Source organism: Micromys minutus, assembly GCF_963924665.1.
Source record: "Micromys minutus genome assembly, chromosome: 1".
Classification (NCBI taxonomy): domain Eukaryota; kingdom Metazoa; phylum Chordata; class Mammalia; order Rodentia; family Muridae; genus Micromys; species Micromys minutus.
The window spans coordinates 26,914,683-26,933,211 of record NC_137969.1 but is presented as its reverse complement, the minus strand read 5'-3'; the positions used below and the strand labels follow the sequence as shown (position 1 = coordinate 26,933,211).

At 38.9% G+C, this 18,529-nt stretch overlaps 1 protein-coding gene across 2 annotated transcripts in view; it reads left to right on the top strand.

Moving 5' to 3' along the window:
• The window catches only part of NSD2 (nuclear receptor binding SET domain protein 2), a gene marked incomplete at its 3' end in the record, with an annotated part of 75,347 nt that overhangs the window by 36,201 nt on the left and 20,617 nt on the right, over positions 1–18,529 (top strand). The window contains exons 7-12 of one of the 2 annotated variants that reach the window (XM_080938702.1): positions 1,323–1,441; positions 4,682–4,763; positions 5,860–5,984; positions 16,148–16,279; positions 17,157–17,280; positions 18,101–18,301. In XM_080938702.1, the coding sequence (XP_080794828.1) occupies positions 1,323–1,441; positions 4,682–4,763; positions 5,860–5,984; positions 16,148–16,279; positions 17,157–17,280; positions 18,101–18,301 (783 nt within the window). Of the gene's footprint in view, positions 1–1,322; positions 1,442–4,681; positions 4,764–5,859; positions 5,985–8,489; positions 8,621–16,147; positions 16,280–17,156; positions 17,281–18,100; positions 18,302–18,529 lie in introns of those variants that run through there. The other variant, XM_080938701.1, reaches the window with a different exon arrangement.

Sequence of the window (18,529 nt, the reverse complement as noted above, 5' to 3'; positions counted from 1 at the left end):
CTACTACTACTACTACTACTACTACTACTCACACACTCACACACACTCTTACTCTCTCACACACACACAGAAGTGTGATAAATAGAACCCTAACAGTTATGCAAATGAAAATAAAGTATTTGTATTCAAAATAAACATTGGCATATTCAAAGTAGTTGGCTCTAGAATTTTTTTTTTGCCTACCATCATTTCTTTCTAAGTTAGTGATATTTGAATACTTTATTGTATATTAATGATATTTCCAGAGACACCTAAAATAAGGTACAAATGTATAGCAGGAAGGCCTGAATTTTCAGATGCAGCTGTAACTTTGCTACTTAAAATTTGTTATTTAAGTCTGGTGGTGGTGGCACCACACCCTTTAATCTCAACACTTGGGAGGCAGAGGCAGGCAGATCTCTGAGTAGGAAGCCACCTGGCCTCCATAGTGAGTTCCAGGACAGCCAGGGATATACTGGAAAACTCTGTCTCAACAAATAAAAACAAACAAAAAATAGTTACTTAAGAGAATACATAGTAGCAAGTTGTAGTTCTTATGTTTATTTTTTATTTAAAAATATTTAGATGTGGGCTGGAGACATGGCTCAGTGGTTAAGAGCACTGAATGCTTTTCCAAAGGTCCTGAGTTCAATTCCCAGCATCCACATAGTGGCTCACAACCATCTGTAATGAGATCCAATGTCCTCTTCTGGTGTCTGAAGATAGCTACAGTGTACTCACATAAAATAATAACTAAATAAATCTTTTAAAAATTTAGATGTTTTTATGTGTTTGAATGTTTTGCCTGAATATGTGTATATTCATACAGAGGCCAGAAGAAGGTTTTGGATCCCCTGAAATGAATTACAGATGATTATCAGCTGCTTAGTGGATTTTGGGACTAAAACCTCGGTCCACTGCAAGAACAAGTGCTCTGTATCACTGAACCATCTTTCTAACCTCAAAGTTGTAGTTTTTTTAAAAGTTCACTTAAATACTACTTGTCTTTGCATGTTTTCGAATAAATACTTTTTCCCCCTACCCTGAGATAGTGTCTTGCTGTGTAGCCAAAGCTGGTACTGAGCTCAAACTGTTTCATGCTAAGCCTTCCTGTATGCTGGTATTACCATGTCCACATGTAATGTATTTGTTTAAAAAAAAAAAAAAAAGATAAAATATTTGTGGGTTCCTAGTTCTTTTGCAAAGAGATTGGATTTTTAAGGTATAAGCCTTGGGCATGAGCCTGTTTGCAGAATACCTATCCCTAGTTTGCACGCTGAATGCCAGAGCAGCATTGGACACTATTCTGTGCATTTACCCCAACTCTCACTCTTCATTTTAAGGAAATACAAATGGGAAAAAAAGGACCCACACAAAGAGATCAGATGAGCCTTCTGAAGATGTCAATATGGAAGATGCACCCAGGAAAAGACTTAGGACAGATAAGCACAGTCTTCGGAAGGTAATGTTCAGGGCTTCTCTGGCCTGGGAGGGTGTGTTCTATGTAATTCTTGAGACCCTAACAAGATATAGGAAGTGGAGTTTTCTGGGCTCTTGCTAGAGTGGTATTTAGTAGTAAGGCTTGCCCTTTTTCTACATTGAAAAGGCCACTGAAGAAAGGTCACGTTCATTAACAATTAGGAACATTAGTACATGAACTAATGGTATGAACTCATTCAAGGAAACAGCATCCAAATGCTTTTGGTAGTATTTTAAGTAATGATTTTCTTATTTATGTGTTAGATTGAAGGGCGTAGCTCAGTTCTTGATTGATCAAGGAGAATGAACATTCAGTGTCATTGCTAGTACTTGGTGGTATGTTTTGTCTGTAGGGATTATTTATTCAGTGTGTAAATAAGGTATATGAAAACCCACTAAAGAAGCTTTTCACTGCAAAAGAAAGTTAAAGAATCAGACAGACACTGGAAATGGATTATATGAATCTACTCACTTTGTTAGTAATTGGTGATCTTATTTATTCACTGGAAACCCAGTGTGGGCAGCACGGAGGCAAAAAGGAGAATACAGAATGGATTAAAAGGGAACCCAAGGCCTTGAGCATCAGTTTTTCCAGCATCTGTTAGGATAACCAAAATCTGTGTGTGCAAAGCAACAGTGGATTACTCTGCCTGCCATGTGACGCTCACATGTAGAGAGAGTGAGACTTTTAGCACCACTTGTTTCAACTGAGATAGATCTAGTTAACTTTTTGGTAAATTGAGTTTAATTAGGCTTTGTGCTATGTATTTGAGTTTATGTTTTTCAGGCACTGTGACATAGTAGTTATATATTTATGGGTTTGAGTAAAACTAGATACTTTTACTGATCAAGTTGCTATCTTCCCTTTTCTTTTAATTTTGAAGAATAGAAAATCTCACACTGCTGAAGTGTAAATTATAATTATTTTTATCTATCTACCCATAACCGTATTCTTTATCTTTAAGGTTCTATTTATAGTGTTGTGTACTGGTTTTTTTGGTACATAGCGTGTTACTTGGATTCATTTGCCATCACCCAGGCTGTGTAGTGGTGAAATATTACTGAGTTAATAGAATTTAAAAGTACCAAGAAGTACATACTTAAAGAAACCCTTTAAATGTGTATAATACCATATTTAAATACTATAATTCATATTAAATAGTTAGACATAATTTTTTATATTAGATAAACAGATTAGAAAATAGCACATGATTAAAAAGTAGTAGTGTCTGCTCATATTTCTAGTTCTTGGAATGCAGAAGCAGGCAGATCTCTTGTTCCAGACCAGCCAGGGCAATATACATAGAGAGATCCTTTCAAAAAGTAGTGTTGTCTCTCTGGTCTGGTCCTTATTAATCTAAGTCAGATTGCATACAGTTCCTGGTAGATAATGATTACATTTAATGATTCAGCAGCATTTAGAAAGCCATAAACTGAATTTTTGTGACCACTGTTAGTGGACTTTATTTGCTCTGGCTCTGTAGGTATTAGTGAATGAAATCTGAGGTCTGGTACTGTGTAAGGTCCCTATCTCTTGGTGTGGCCTTGTAACCATTAGGCAGCACCGTTCCTGTGCTGTTGAAGCATGGATCTTGTTTATTTTATTTTGTCTTGTTGTTGTTGTTGTTTGAGACAGACCTCATGTAGCCTAGACTGGTTAAGAATTTTCTCTGTAGCCTAGGTTGGCCTTTTAATTCCTAGTCCTGTTAGTGCCCTCATGAGCACTTGGATTGTAGGCTTGTGCCACCATACCTTGCTCAGGGCATTTTGAACTATAGTTTTCTTTTTTGTTTTTTTTTCTGACTGTTTGGGGCTACCATACCTTGCTAAGGGCATTTTGAACTATAGTTTTCTTTCTTTTTTGTTTTAATTTGCTGGCTGGCTGGCTGGCTTGTGCCACCAATCTTGATGAAGGCATTTTGAACTGTATTTTCCTTTTTTGGTTTTTACTGTCCATCCATCTATTCATCCATCATTTACTTACTTGAGACAGCCTTACAATATAGCCTTGGCTGGCTTGGAACTTGCTATATGTATACCAGTCTGGCCTCAAACCCACAGGGATCTACCTGCCTTCGTTTTTTCCCAGTGCTAAGATTAAAGGCGTGTGCCACCATGCCTAGATTGAACTACATTCTTCAAAATCCTAGCACAAAATATTTATGATATTAAACCTTTATTTTTGTGAGACAGGATCTTTCACTATATAGCCCATACTGGCCTCAAATTGTCAGATCCTCACCACCGTGCCCAGAGTTTCCATTTATTTGTTTGTTTGTTTATTTATTTAATTATTTATAGGAATTGAATCCAAAGTTATAATAGACTTATATCCTATGACTAGCTAGCTCCCTTTTTATTTTGACTATGTTTTAATGATTATTTTATTTATGGATATATGTATGTATCTGTGTAAGTGTATTCAGTGGAAGCCAGAAAAGTTGAATCCCTTTGATTATAGTTGGGTATTGAGTTTTGAGAAAAGGGTCCTGAGACCCAAATTTGGGTCTTCTGAAAGAGCAGCAAGTGTCATCCCTTCAGCATTACTTTTCATTTACTTCTTCTTTTCCAGATAGGATCTCACTAAATGTTCTAGCCTGGTCTTGAACTCAGTCAGTAGCCCAGATAATCCTTGAGCTTGGGAGATTCTTGTTCTCTCAAGTAGCTAAAATTACTGTCCTGTGACCACTGTCTCAGCATTTTGAAACTTTTCTCCTAATCTTGAGTTGTGAAGGTGTTGTAAATGTAAAGTTTGTTTCAAAATTTAGAGATCCTAATGTAATAGTAGTATGAGTTACACTAGTAATGCTGACATTGACAGGGCAGGGGTGAATTCAATTTGATTGGACCTTTTGAATAGAAAACTAGATTTTCTCTTAATTTTTATTCTGCTTTGGGTTGAGTGTGACACTTGGGTAGCACATGAAATATAACTTGTGTAAGGTACCTTCGCAGAACTACAGCAGATATCAGCATAGCTCTGCCCACTCTGTCATTCTGACTGCTTCTAGAGCAGGAGGTAAGAAAAGAATTAGTTCAGAGTATTTTTTTAAAAAATCACTTTGGGCAACTGTGGTCCTGCTGAGTGTGAGGAATACTTTTCCAAAGGAAGAATTTTTTGTTGTGTAAATTTTCAGCAACCTGTGTTCATTTACATTAGGAGAATATTTTTCCTTTGTTTTCTTTCTCTTTGTCTACCCTCCCTCCCCCCTTTAAATAACAGAGAGAGACAATCACCGACAAAACGGCCAGAACAAGCTCTTACAAGGCTATAGAGGCAGCCTCCTCACTCAAGAGCCAGGCAGGTAATGTGGTCAGGCTCCTTCCTGGCTCTTCTGGGTGCCTGGGTGGGTGGGTGATCAGGGCGGCCTGGTCTCTTGGGGACCCTCTAGTGTGGGCACCTAAGAGGGACAGGGAAAATGAAATCAGGGCTGGGCGTGAGGGCTCTGGGGGTACCTCAGAAGAGTCATCAGTTAACCTAATACCAAAAATAGTTGGGAAAGAAGATCTTGTGGAATTGAAAAATAACTGATTTAATGCACAGACTGTAAAGATTCAGTCATATTGAAGTTACTTTTCTACTGATTTTCACTCGACTTTATTATTTTTCAGTTTGAAATTTTATTAGAAGAGAAATTTTACCCAGAAATTCTCAAGAGTTCTTTATGAGATGAGTTGTTACCATAAATTCTGTCACTCTGATTTAGACTCTTGATGGTTCATACTTAACCAGCCAAGAGTAAAAGTCACGACTAGTTGTTTCTATTTCATATGATAAATCAGTTTAAAGGACTTTCTGTGAAAAACAGCTTAGCTAAGCAGTAAAAAAGAAAAATCAGACCCTTTGACCTGTGTGTGGATGATTCTGTGGAGACACTTGTCTGATAGTTAGCTCAGGAACACGGTCTCCAATACAGGATGAGCCGTGATGGTTAGAAATTGTTTTCATTGTGCTGCACAAGATGATCAAGTTTTTAAAAAATCAGCTGTTTTTAAATAAGCATTTGTAGCATATGTGAATCATTGGAAATTTGAACATAGGATTGCTGTTTTAAAATATGGAAGTGGTATTATTTTACTTAAAATTTTTTAGAGGTATACTTTGGGCTTTTGAAGCATGAAATTATGTATAGAGTTTGTTGATCTAGGTGTGGAAGAAACTGCATTGGCCCTGGGCTGTTGGTTTTGGGGGTGGGGTGGGTGGTAGGATTCATTGTATAGTTTGTCTTTTTTTTTTTTTTTTTAAACCGGTTTCCTTGATAAAAAGTTAAGTATTTAGTGACAGCTAAAGGAGCCCAAAAATTCATCTTTAGGACTTTATTTACTTGAGGGGTTTATTCAAAACAGTAAGTAGGTGGGAGGTTAAAGATTTTAAACTTTATAAAATAAACTTTTTTACAGCAACGAAAAATTTGTCTGATGCTTGCAAACCACTGAAGAAGCGAAATCGGGCTTCTGCAACAGCATCTTCATCACTTGGGTTTACCAAAAGTTCATCTCCTTCTGCATCCTTAACTGAGCATGAGGTAAAATAACAATGATAGTGATACATGGCCTTCGTCATGTGAAGGCCATTAGGTACTCAAGTTGCAATGTGAGTGAAAAATCCTTTTTTAAAGAATTATATTGGTGTTCTCCATAGGTATAGGTGAATTTCAGGTGTTCTTAGCCATCTAAAATTCACAAAGTTGAAAAATGGTGCACTATTTTAGACTGAGCACTTTGAATATAAACACACGCATGCACATGGTGAATGTGCAGGTGTACATACGTACTTTAGTTTTGTTGCAGAGTAATTGTTGCAGTCTGTTTTAAAATGGTATGATCTGTAAGCCTAACTCTGTTTTCTCACATGTAAGGAGATTCACTCTGGCATTACCAGGACATACTATGTTGGCCATATTGACATTTGCTACTGTGCATCCACGCTGCTGAAATGGAGGCACTCACAAGCCTGTGAGGAAGCCAAAGATGTCTTGGTCCTCATGGGTTGTGTGTCTCTGGTCTTTAGTTCTGGCATGTCTGAGGAGTGAGTGTGGAGGCAAGTTAGAACTGTTGCTGTACTTAGAATTCTGTGTTTCTGGTCTTGCAAAATACATGATAGCAGAGAAGTAGGTGGTATTATAACAGGCTACTGTTGCCATTACTGTAGTGTGTGGCATGTAACTGTCATGACCAAATTTAAAGTCTGCAAATGCCAAAAAACAAGGAACGGCCACAGATTCAGGAATCATCACTCATTTATTTATATGCAGAGGTAGTTTTAATTTCTCGATTGTAGTGACTACCTTTATGGATCTTACTTTTATTTTTAAGTTCTCGTGATCTCCGTAATTCTATTTTCTCATTGTAGACTGGAGATTATTTTCACAGGATTTGAACCTTGGTCTTAACAGGATAGTGAGATGGGAACTAGACAGGTCCCCTTCTCCTTTTGGATCAAACGTAGCACTTCTCATCTGACCTGTTATGGTCCCTAGTAGGGTTGGGTGTGTCCTTGCTGTTCTTTTTATTGGTGGCGGGCTGGACCTTCCATTGCATGATGGTTAGGAACCTGGGTTGCCCAAGGAACACCCTTGAGAAATGTTGCTCACTCTCTGAAGCGTGGTGTAATTTAGACTGTTGGTTTAGTAGGATCTCAGTCACAAAGACTAGCTTAGTCACAATCAAAGCGTTCATCCTCATGGGACTGGGGCTTGCTTATAGTTGTTATGTGTAGAAAACTGAGCATTTTTTATATTTGCACACATTCACTTTGTTGCTGAGCTTCTATCTAAAATGTTACTGAAATACAAAAAGACTAGTTTTGTATAAATTATATTTCATTTTTCTTCTCTTACTTGTATTTACACTAACATTTTAGAAAATTAAAGATGCTCTACAGTTCAAGTTAGCCTTATTAAAAATGAATGGGTTTCTGTTGTAGAAACCCTTTCATTTGGACATTAAAGTTGGACTTTTCATTTATGACTTTTTTTTTAAAGTTCTGGGGTTGGAACCCAGGGATTTGTAAGTCCAGGCAAATGTCCTATTTCTGAGTTACATTCAAGTCCTATAAAATTTTTCAAACACGTTTTTCTTGCTTTATATTTTGATCTGTTTATCCAGTTGATATTTTACATAGGCTGTTGTCAGACATGGGAGAGAGAAAATTACTGAGTTACTGAACTTGTATCTATTATTTCTGATCATCAGTATTTGGTATTGAAGGTGAAAGCAGTGAGGGGGGACAGAGAGCAGTAACTGGTGCTGCTCAGTAGTCTGCACTTGGAAAGACTAAAATGGAGCATTTTGTGACAAGACTTAGTTGCTGTATCAGAGGCTGATAGATGATTTAAGTACATTCTTATTCTGCAGGAAATGTATTGAATTCAAATCCCTTCTTACATTTTGAAGGGATACATAAATCTCACAGTATACTTTATGTTCCCTAAATAAGGAAATTTAAGTATCTAGGCCTTTTTTATTAGGTTACGTATGTAGCCTATGTAAATATTCCATTATAGCTTATTTTATAGAGGTGTACTGTTAATTTAAAAACTTTAGGTGAACAAGTAGAATTATCTAGTATGCATTAGCTCTACTAAACCCACAGTGAGTTTACAAGTGTGTAGTGCTGAGTGCCTGCTAACACATGAGCTGTGTGGAGACTGTTGAGTCTGGTTCTGATGTGAAAATTATTGTTTGAGGATCAGACTTCCTCCTCACTTTGAGACACTTATGTTTTGCATGGTTATATTTTTCCCCCTTCACCACACTTGATTGAAAGAAAGCTGGTTTATGTAGGGTTGGTATTCAAAACATTTTAGGACATTGTAGTTTAAGTTCTTGAAAATGTATATTGGAATAAATTTATATTGGAATAATTATTAATTACATGATATTACGTCACCCCAATGAAGAGATTAAAATTACACACGTGCATGACAAAGGCCTGTGAAGGAATTGATGTGATTTAAGTGCTTTGTAACTTCATTTTTTGTTCCCTTAGTAGAGCAAATTCTTATTTTTTTCGCCTTCACTGGTAACAGCTTTTATGGGAGCCCACATCAGTCAAGTTGGACTTGAACTCAGCCGCCCTGTACTGCACTTAGAATGATGTAATACCCCAAGATGTCTGCTGCAGGTGGTGCATCATCGTATACACTAAGTGACATTTCTATCACAATCATTTTATGGAAGATGTGTGATAATCTGTTTTTACTGGTATTAATAAACACATACAATGAAGAAAACAGATAACAAATTTTAAGACCAAGGTAAGATACTCAATCAAGGCCATTTAATCAATCACATTCATCTCATAATAGAAACACATTCATATTCTAATGATCAGTCTAAAGTTCACGTTGAGGAGGAGTCCCTTCGATTGAGGTTGTCCATTGCTGTGACAGTACACCATATTGAAGGGGTTATCCTGTTAATAATGCTCATTTTTTCCTCTAACCCATAACTTACTGAATTTTTATGGAAAATGTCAGCATCTGTTCTATCAGTAAGAAAGAACAAGCAGGACACATTTTAAAGGTTCTTTGTCAGCTATTTTCATTGCCAATGAAATGTATTCAGTATTGTAGATATTAAACCAGTTTTCCCACATAAAAGGCAGGAAGAGTTTTGATTCTGTCCTTTTTTACTTGACAGTTTTACTATGACACTAGACCCAGTAGATTTTTAGGGGGAAAATATGATTAATAGTATCATGGTGAACCATTCAATTGTTGATCTAGTCACTGATATCTAGAAGACACCATAATCAGTTTATTTACAACAACCACACCATCAGTTGCTTTTGTAGAACATCAGCATCACATTTTAAATGTTGTGGTCCTGGATGTCCAGCTGGGGCTGCCCAGGTGCCCGCATGTTTGCATGGGAGGAAAGGCTCCACTTGCCCTTAGCTCAAGAAGCAGAGCTTGTGCTATGCACGGGATGTGTGAGCGGTGCCCAGGCCGTTCCACACAGACACCTCAGTGTTGGACCTGTAATGAAAGTTTCTGAGAAATAACTTTTGTTCCAAACCATTAAGTAATGTAACGCATGTAAAACACATAGAGTGCCTGGCACCTTGCAAGGACTCAGTGGTTCACTATTGTGACAGTAATGGTTATTACAATAAAAATAATAAAATCACCATCATTCTATTTTTATCCAAAAGTATAAATTTTGCTTTGGCATGAAAAATGATCCCCTTGACTGCATCATGCATGTGCGGAAAAAAATAAATTCAGAAGTAGCAGAACCCTAGCTCTGTTTGTGTGACACAGTAGGGTATTAGACTATGAGGTTGTGGTCTGGTAAGTCACTCAGCTGGCTCTGCTTAAATGTATTGAGAGACATGACCTCAGAGAATACCTAGTGTGAACATGCTAAGTTGTACTGTTCTTAATGGACATGAAAGATCTCAGGTAAAAAGAATTTTAAATATAAATCACAAAATTAAAAAGTATGTGAAGAAATATGATGGTGTAGAAATGGCCCTGGTTTAATAGGTGATTTCTGAAAAGTAAAGATACTATCCCGGAAGTTCTTGGGCAGAAATGAAGGGATTTCATTTGAAATTAGAGCATGATGAATTTTGAGTGGGTATCCAGGAAGCAACTAGAGGATAGGCACTTTGCTCTGTGCTGGGGAAGTGAGAACTCAGAACTAATGATTCACAGAGTGGCACACTTAGTACCTGTTGCGTTTAAAGAGTATGAGGAGACAAAGGTGGGAATCCCTGGAATGTTCTTCAACTGGGGAAGACAGAGCTCACCTTGGGGCCAGGGGTAGGTAGGAGCAGTGTCCTCAGCATTCTGCAACAAGTGTAGAGTGAAAATCCTCCATAAAGGATTTTCCTGCTCCAGAGACCAGTGGCAGTCTTACAGTAAATAAGCAGAGTTCTGTGTCAGCTCATGGCTGATCTCTCCTCAAAGAGGTGAGTAGAAAAGAGACTCTTGTTTAAAAGAGTCTAGCAAGAAGCAATAGCTTGTCTGCTAAGAGTACAGAAATTATGTGACGAATTTATTATGCTACAAATTTAACATGGAATTCCTTCATTTTTTATAAAAATGTCAAAAAAAAGTAATGCTACCTCTAGCCTTAGGTCTTTTGAACTGCCCACTGTTGAGATGAGTTTTGCTTTTGCCATATAAACAATTATTACCATTTGATTCTATTTGGCTTCCTTCATACTATTGTTTGTATACTATATTTGCTTGGCAAGGGGAGGTAGATTTCTGTATAAGACTCTGATTCTAAAGAGATGAAGACTTGTGTGAATGTACAAAGGTTTGCATTGTAGCTGTTCTAACAGAACGGTGCACCAGGGAGTACATGAACTGGATAGAGACCCGAGCTCTGCAGCCAGGTCCTTCAGATGCTCCTTATCAGCCCCTCTGCTCCAGATGGACTTCTCCCTCCCTCCCTGGCAGCTTTTCCTCAGAGTTGATGAAAAATGAATGTTGTCTTTTGGTCACAATGCCTTTAAGTGTAGTTGTATCTCAGAACTTTTTTTAGTATTCGTATCTATTTACATCTGTGTTTCCCAACAGAAGACAACTTCAGTATTTTTAAGAGGTATCCTGAAAACCCAACACCAAATCTAAGCATGACAAGGAAGTAAAACATAGCCTCTCAGAGGAGAGAGTCCTTGTTCCATGCATGAGGGTATCTATTCCATCCTCTGCCTCTGAAGAGGTGTAGAGCAACCTGCTTCTGGCATGGGTGGATGGATTTTTAAGTTGGTCTCCCAGTCAAGTTATATTTAATTGTGGGATTAGTTGAGATAGTTAATTCAAAAGCACCAGAAAACTTAAAACAGAGTTTTCTGGGGGCTGGGAGCCAGACGAGGGACAGGACCTTTTCATTAATGAGAGAACATGTCACAAAAAAAAAAAAAAAAAAAAAAAAAGGAAAAAAACCAACAAAACCTAACCTGGTAACCACATGTTTGTGACTTCATGTACTCATCCCAGGGTTGTATCTGGAGCCTGTGGGCTGGCTAGATGTTCTAGGTGACTGGCAGCTATTAAAGAGTCTATAACATAAATACCATAAAAAGAAGGAAATAAAGATTATAAGTAAACATCTCATTCCTCAAACAAAAAATGTTGCCTGTGTTTATGTCAAATTTAAATGATTCAAGAGTGCTCCTGACAAAGGATCTCATAGCCTGGAATGAGGGCCAGAACTGACCTTGTTCTGTCTATCCTTCAGCACTGGTGTGTATTCTTTATAAGCTCCTAGCTCACTCAGCTCACTTGAGCAGAATGAAGAACCCTGACTGTGAGTGGTTCTTTGTTGGCCTCAGTTGCTTTTTGTGGGCCTGAGATATCCCGTGAGGTCATAACTCCCTTCTTTAGGAACTGTTTGTACAGTGGCAAGTTAACTGTAGGGTCATAAACACATAGTAACTTTTGTTTTCTTTTTCTGTCATTTGATTCTAAGGTAACAAATGTCTCACATATATTCACACATACAGATTTTGATCCACCTTGCATCCTGATGTCCAGGTGGACTTCTGTTAGAGACCCAAGGGACCTTTGGATTATTTAGTGTACAGCACCTTATTTTAGCATCAAGAAATTCATTATCCAGTTTATGAAAAATCACTTCCAAGGACTGTGTTTGTATTTCAGATGATAAAATCCAAGTTGTCTTTTGCTAGAATAAAGCAGAAGGGCTTTCCTAACATGCTTTTAGAGCTTTAATTGCTTCTTACAGATACTGACTTAGAACACTTTTTGGATTTTGTTTTTGTTTTAAGAAACATTGATTCCTATGTATTTTAGCATTTTTGGTGATTGCAATTGACTTTGTTTCTTTTAGGTACTGCTTTTATTGTTTTACTTAGAATATTAGGATTTTTTTTTCACTATTTTTTCTGCCAGTGAAGGAAAATGGTCATCCTTAGTACACAGAAAAGTACATTTTTATTTTTCCTTGTTTGAGAATGGTAAGGGAGATGCTTTCTGGGGTTTAACTAACAAGGATGTACTTTCAGTAACCTGACGTATCTCATCTTGTCAGAGTCCTGTGTGCTATAGCCACATTTATATATTCTTTTCTAGCCTGTGTAGATGTTCAGCTTTTAACAAATACCTCTGGCAGTATTTAAAAGTGCTAGCATTTCAGGGGTATTCTACTTTTAAAAAACAACTGGGATCAGGTGGAGTCCTAGTTTTGGTACAGGGGCATTGCCAGTCACATGAGCTAAGGAAACAGGTAGGCTGGTGGTTCTTCTGTTCTCAAACCTTTCAGGTGAGGACAAATGGCCTGTTGCTGCAGTTGGCTGGACCAGGCTCCTGCCTATTCCCAAGGCATGGCTGCTTCTGAGGACACAAGTGGGACATGGTTGAGTCAGCAGAACATTTAGAGACTCACCTCATTTTGGATAAGGGCATGCCTTTATGGGAGCAGTAGCTGTGTGGCCAAATGGCTGCAGCTCTCACTTAGACCTTGCTTTCCTTGTATGCTAACAATGTAGAAGCTGACTTTAGATTAAATAACTATGAAGCACAATGACATTCTGTGGACTAAAAGGTTTTGTTTTGTTTTGTTTTGTTTTTGTATTTTTTTTCTTTCTCTTTCATGTCCTCAGTAACTCACACCTGGCTTTGAATTAGGAGTGGCTAGGAGGGTTTTAGTCTGTGCAAACTTTAATAAAAATTATTTTGAATTCTAGGATTTTAGAATGTTTGACTTAACTTAAAATTGTCTTAATACCACACTTAATACTTCACTGTGATGTTAACTTGGAAGACCTGCTGAAGATTAGTCTTAATTTTAGACCATTATATCTGCTGAGCACAGGATTCTTATCATTTGTAAATCTAAAACCGTCTGTGAACACACTTCTATGCTTCTTCCGCTATGAAAGCATAACTTAAAACATGAAAATAATGTTGGTTATAGAAATATTTATTGTTCAAGGTCTGTAATTGTATTTTAAAATGATGTAGTATTCAACTTGTGAAGGGATTTGTTTTGTCAAAAAAAATATTAAAAACTCAATGTGTATCAGCCCGCAGAAGGGCAGGGGTCTGTTTTGTGGCCACAGTAGGGTAAACCACAGTTGGATTTATTGAGCCTTTCTGATGACCACATAGCTCCTGGCAGTGGGTTGGAAGATTTCTACTGGGTCACATAATGTTTGGTAATGCCATCTCGAACTCCCTGTAATAGATGGAGACTGCACTTCCTGTCCCTGAAGGAATGTGTGTCTAAGGCAGGTAGGCAACTTGGTTCTATCACATACTGAGTAGAGAAGGTATTTTTCAGACTCAAGAAAACTTTGGAAAGTCAGGAACTAAGCTGCTTGGAAATCAGTGCCACAAACATGACCTTGGTGGACACAGGAGGCCACAGGAAAATTCTTGACAGGAAAAGTCTGTGTCCCATCAGTCACTGCATTTCTCTTTTTCCAAATACATCCTGTTGGATACTGAATAGATCATAGATGTTTAGACTGAGATCTGGGACTGTGTTGGGACCATACAGGTGATATGTCACTTCCACAAATGGCATTTCCAAGTAAGCTGTCACCTGGTATACATGGAGGTGGAGCCTGCAGCTGGAGTGGGGCGCACACTTGACTCTACTTGCAGGTGGTTTGCTGAGCAGAGAGCTGAGGGACCCTTTTGACTGGGTAGTGGTTTTGTCCATTTGTGGGGGAGGATATGGTGAAGGTGGACCTTCTACAATCTGTCATGAACTGTGATATTGTAAGGTCTATATTCTGTATGTGGATAACAGACCCAATCAGGAAACGAGCCTTATGTGTGTCGTTAACATTTATATTTTCATTCAAAATATGTATTCAGTGTTTATTTCCTCAAACAGACTTTGTTAATTTAGGAAATATCTCCCAAGTGGAAACGTGCTAACTTTCTGTAAATCTTAAATAAAAGGTGCTGTTCCTTCCTCTGACCCAGGACTGGTTTGTGTTTTCTGTCTTTCTTTCCATTCCTTTCTCTTTTTATAGTTTTGAAATTTGTTTTATCCACACTAAGGGAATAAGTGGGTTGGTGGATGGAGCACGGGCTCTCTTCCATGGATGATGTGCTGAACACCCTTTGGGTTTCAGTTCCACTATTAGTCAGATTGGTCATCCTTGTGTGGCTATGGGAGCTGCTCTCTGAGCCAGGGCAAGCTTTGTGGCCACACTGATTCCTAAGGCCCTGGGCTTCCCTAGTGCATACTCCTGTCTCATCTCAGAAGAGCTCAGACCCCCACCTGTGACCCTCATATCTGATGGACGTATTAAATTTGGAGTTTGAACTCAGAGCATTTCACGTTGCCTCTTTCTGGATGTTGATGTTAAAGAAGTGGGAGGTGAGCTGATGGGAGAGGGATTGGCAATGGGCCCTGTAGTTCCAACTAGAGGAACTCCTGGTGACAGACCTTATGATGTGACATTAATCTAGTGTTCTTCATGCTATTTCCATCTTCCTGCAAAAGGTGAGATAATACATCAAAAGGCCTGCTTTTATTCCTTCATTACATTCTTGTTGCTGTGTGTCTTGTGAGACTAGAATGGGATCACGTAAAGGCTGTTCCTTGCTCCAGTGGCCCATCAGAGCCACTGGAGTCCTTGGTAATTTATCCCGCTTTTGAGTTCAAATCAGAAAAATACATGTTTTTCTCTCATTGCTCCCAATAATTTCAATGAGACAAAGGGAAAGCTCATCAGTAAGGCTGCAGAATCAGTGGGCCAGAGGCCTTCCCTGGTGAGTTGGTTTTTGTTTTTTAATGTAGCCTAATTACACTATCTAGCTTTGCGTTCACTGGCAAATAGCAAGCCTGTAACATAATTATTTCTGTCTTTTGGGGTAAACAAGAAAAATAGTTAATACTTTTTTTTTTTTTTTTTGCTTTGTTTTAACATCTCCAAAATTTAATTTTCAGCACTTTCTAAGATCAGATAAAGACAAAAAAAATTAAGCACTACTATTTGATAGATGAAAGGGTTTTCTACTTTACACATTTAAACATTTATTGGTAGTACTTTCAAGTGAGGACGGGATGATTTGTGCAGCAAAGGTGAGCTTGTAGCTGGATCCTCATTTCTGTTCAGTGGAGGGGAGCCAGGAAAAGAGGTGCTTTCTTCAGTATACATACTGCATTTCTCCCAAGTCTTTTTCTTAAATTCAAGTGTTAAGGAAGGCAGAAATTATTTCTTGCCTTTCTGTGAGGCAGAGCAGATGAGTTGGGTGGGACCAGTTAGCTTTGAGAGGAGAGACAAGGCAGTCAGACTGCAATGTGTGTCAGTGACTTCCCTGACTCTTGAATCAGTTCTAGGAAAGTAGCGTTTCTGGGGGGAGTATAGCATCCTCAGTAGAGTGAGAAACCTCTTTTTTCAACTTCACTTTTTTTTTAATTCATCTAATATTTGGGACTGAATACATTGGGAAAGAAAGGGCAAGAATATCCCAGAAATCAGTTTACTTAGAATAGAAATAATTGGATTTTCCTAAGTTGCTTTATTTAAAGGAATATTTCTTATGTATATAAATATTAAATATTGAATAGAATAAAGTCCACTTCTGAAATAATCTATGCAGCTTTTACAAGTTTTATTACTTCCAAAGCCAGTGATGGTGCATACCATCACTAGGTGATAGGGCAAGAAGTGGGCCATGACCAAAGGATGTGGCCACCTGTTTTCTGTGGCTAGTGAACTGTCGTCCACCTCCTTCATCTCCAGGTCTCAGACAGCCCAGGAGATGAACCATCAGAGTCTCCATATGAAAGTGCAGATGAAACACAGACTGAAGCATCCGTCTCATCTAAAAAGTCTGAAAGAGGAATGGCTGCCAAAAAGGAGTACGTGTGTCAGGTGAGGGGTAGGCAGTGTCTGATGTATTGGTGAGGGCTTTTCATGAAGTTCTTGAACAGCAGAGTGAGTTTTTAGCATTCTTTTCTTTGCCCCATTACTACTCACAGATATTTGGAGGAGTTAGATTGTCAGCAGAATTCTGGTATTAAGTTGCCTAAGTTAATTTTTATTCTCAGATGGAATGTGTCTCATGTACACGCTCGAGCGTGTGTGTACGTGTGTGTGTGTGTGTGTGTGTGTGTGTGTGTGTGTGTGTGTGTGTGTGTGTAAATTAGTACTTGGAAGTATGTGCTGTAAGGTGCTAGGATGATAGGGTGCCTTTGCTGCTTTTAGTTCATCGGGTAGGCCAGTCATGCTTGGAAAGGTGTAACTAGACCCAGATTCTACCATGGTACTGCCTGGGTCAGTGCCCTGCCTGTGCTTGATTATGGGTTGGCGATCTTAAGAAAGCTACTACCTTTCTGTGCCTTAGTCCCTGAACCATTGTGAGGTATAGTTTCAGTATCTATGTGGGGCTGCTGATTTTTCCACAGTTAGAAAATGCCTGACAGTCAGCTCCATTTTTCTCCATCTGTGAAAGGATGTCAAGTTTATAATGAAAATATGCTGTCAGTCTTGGGCTTTTGTTTTGTTTTTGACATTCATATCTGAGCTGAAAACCCAAATGTATGTTTCTGGGTTTTGGTCTTTTGTTTCCTTAGTCCTTGCTGGGGGACTAACACTGTAACTAAACCTGTCTGTAGTCTGGGATCCTGCTAAGTATTTCACTCTTTGGTTATGTTCATTTGCATGCCAAAGATGGAATCAAATTGTTCCCTGTGGTGAGGAGGGTTCTGAAATGGTGCTGACTGTTCATGCTGCCCTCTGTTCCCCACAGTTGTGTGAGAAGACAGGCAGTCTCTTACTGTGTGAAGGCCCCTGTTGTGGAGCATTTCACTTAGCCTGCCTTGGACTTTCCCGAAGACCAGAAGGAAAATTCACCTGCACCGAATGTGCCTCAGGTAAGTTCCATCTTCCTAGGCTGGGGGTTTATGTGTGGAAGTCAATGCTGCCTGTCCTGTTCTGTGCTTTCTCTAGTTGCATATGAGGCAGAGGACAATCCCCATATATATTGGCTCAAAGGTGTATATTTCTAAGCTGCTCTTCCACTGTACTGAATCAACTTGAATGACAGTATAACTGGACAAAGTAGTTTAGGATACAGTGACTTGTGGAGTAAGTAAATAAACGCCTATGTGCTTTTCCAAAGCCTTTTGTGGGGCTAGCCTGAGCCATGCTCTACAGGTGACTGTTGTGGGGCATTGCACCTCCAAACAGTCCTACCTATTTACAGAACACTTGGATTTGTAGAATTCTAAGTTCTTACAAAGACTCAATGTCACTCAGCTTATTTTCAGCAAGAAGTTAACCAAGGGGTTGAGTACTACTCTGGTGCCTTAGGATTCATCATAAAGTCTAGGATCACAGTGAGAAGACAAGCTGCAGTGGCCCCTGCTTTCTACTGACTAGTCCACGAAGGGTCAAGCTGTCCAGGCAGCCAGCAGCAGCAGCAAACTTCAGATACTAGTCTCTCTACAGCCATAGCAAGTCTTGGCTGCACTGGTGAGTTGCTAGGAAGGAGAAAGACTTCCTGCATTTAGGTGAAGCTGGAGAAGAGATGACAGTGAACTCTGAGACGGGTTTTCCTGAAGAAGGGTTAGACTAGTCATAAAGGTTGGAAACAGAGCTAGAAGCTTTAGCAACATAGGCTGCTACAAAACAGCTACCTGTGCTAGTTGCTCAGAACTGCAATTTAACTCTTGTTCTCTGTACCTTTGTTAGGGATTCACTCATGCTTCGTATGTAAAGAAAGCCAGATGGAGGTGAAACGCTGTGTGGTAAATCAATGTGGAAAGTTTTACCATGAAGCCTGTGTAAAGAAATACCCTCTCACTGTGTTTGAGAACCGAGGCTTTCGCTGTCCTCTCCATAGCTGTATGAGCTGCCATGCCTCAAACCCTTCAAATCCACGGCCATCAAAAGGTAGAGATAGATGTGCCCTTAAAACTTGGGTGTGGGTTCACTGGCAATATGTAGGTGCTTCAGAAAGCAAGCCCATTGATGCCCAACAAGTGTCAGCAGAGGTTATAAACTGTAACAGTCTCCAATACGTCCCATTTTTCTGCTGACTCATCATAAGATGAGTCAAGTATTGTTCCCCCCCCCCCCCAAACGGAAGACCTGCTTCCATTCTATTTTTTCCAAGTCTGT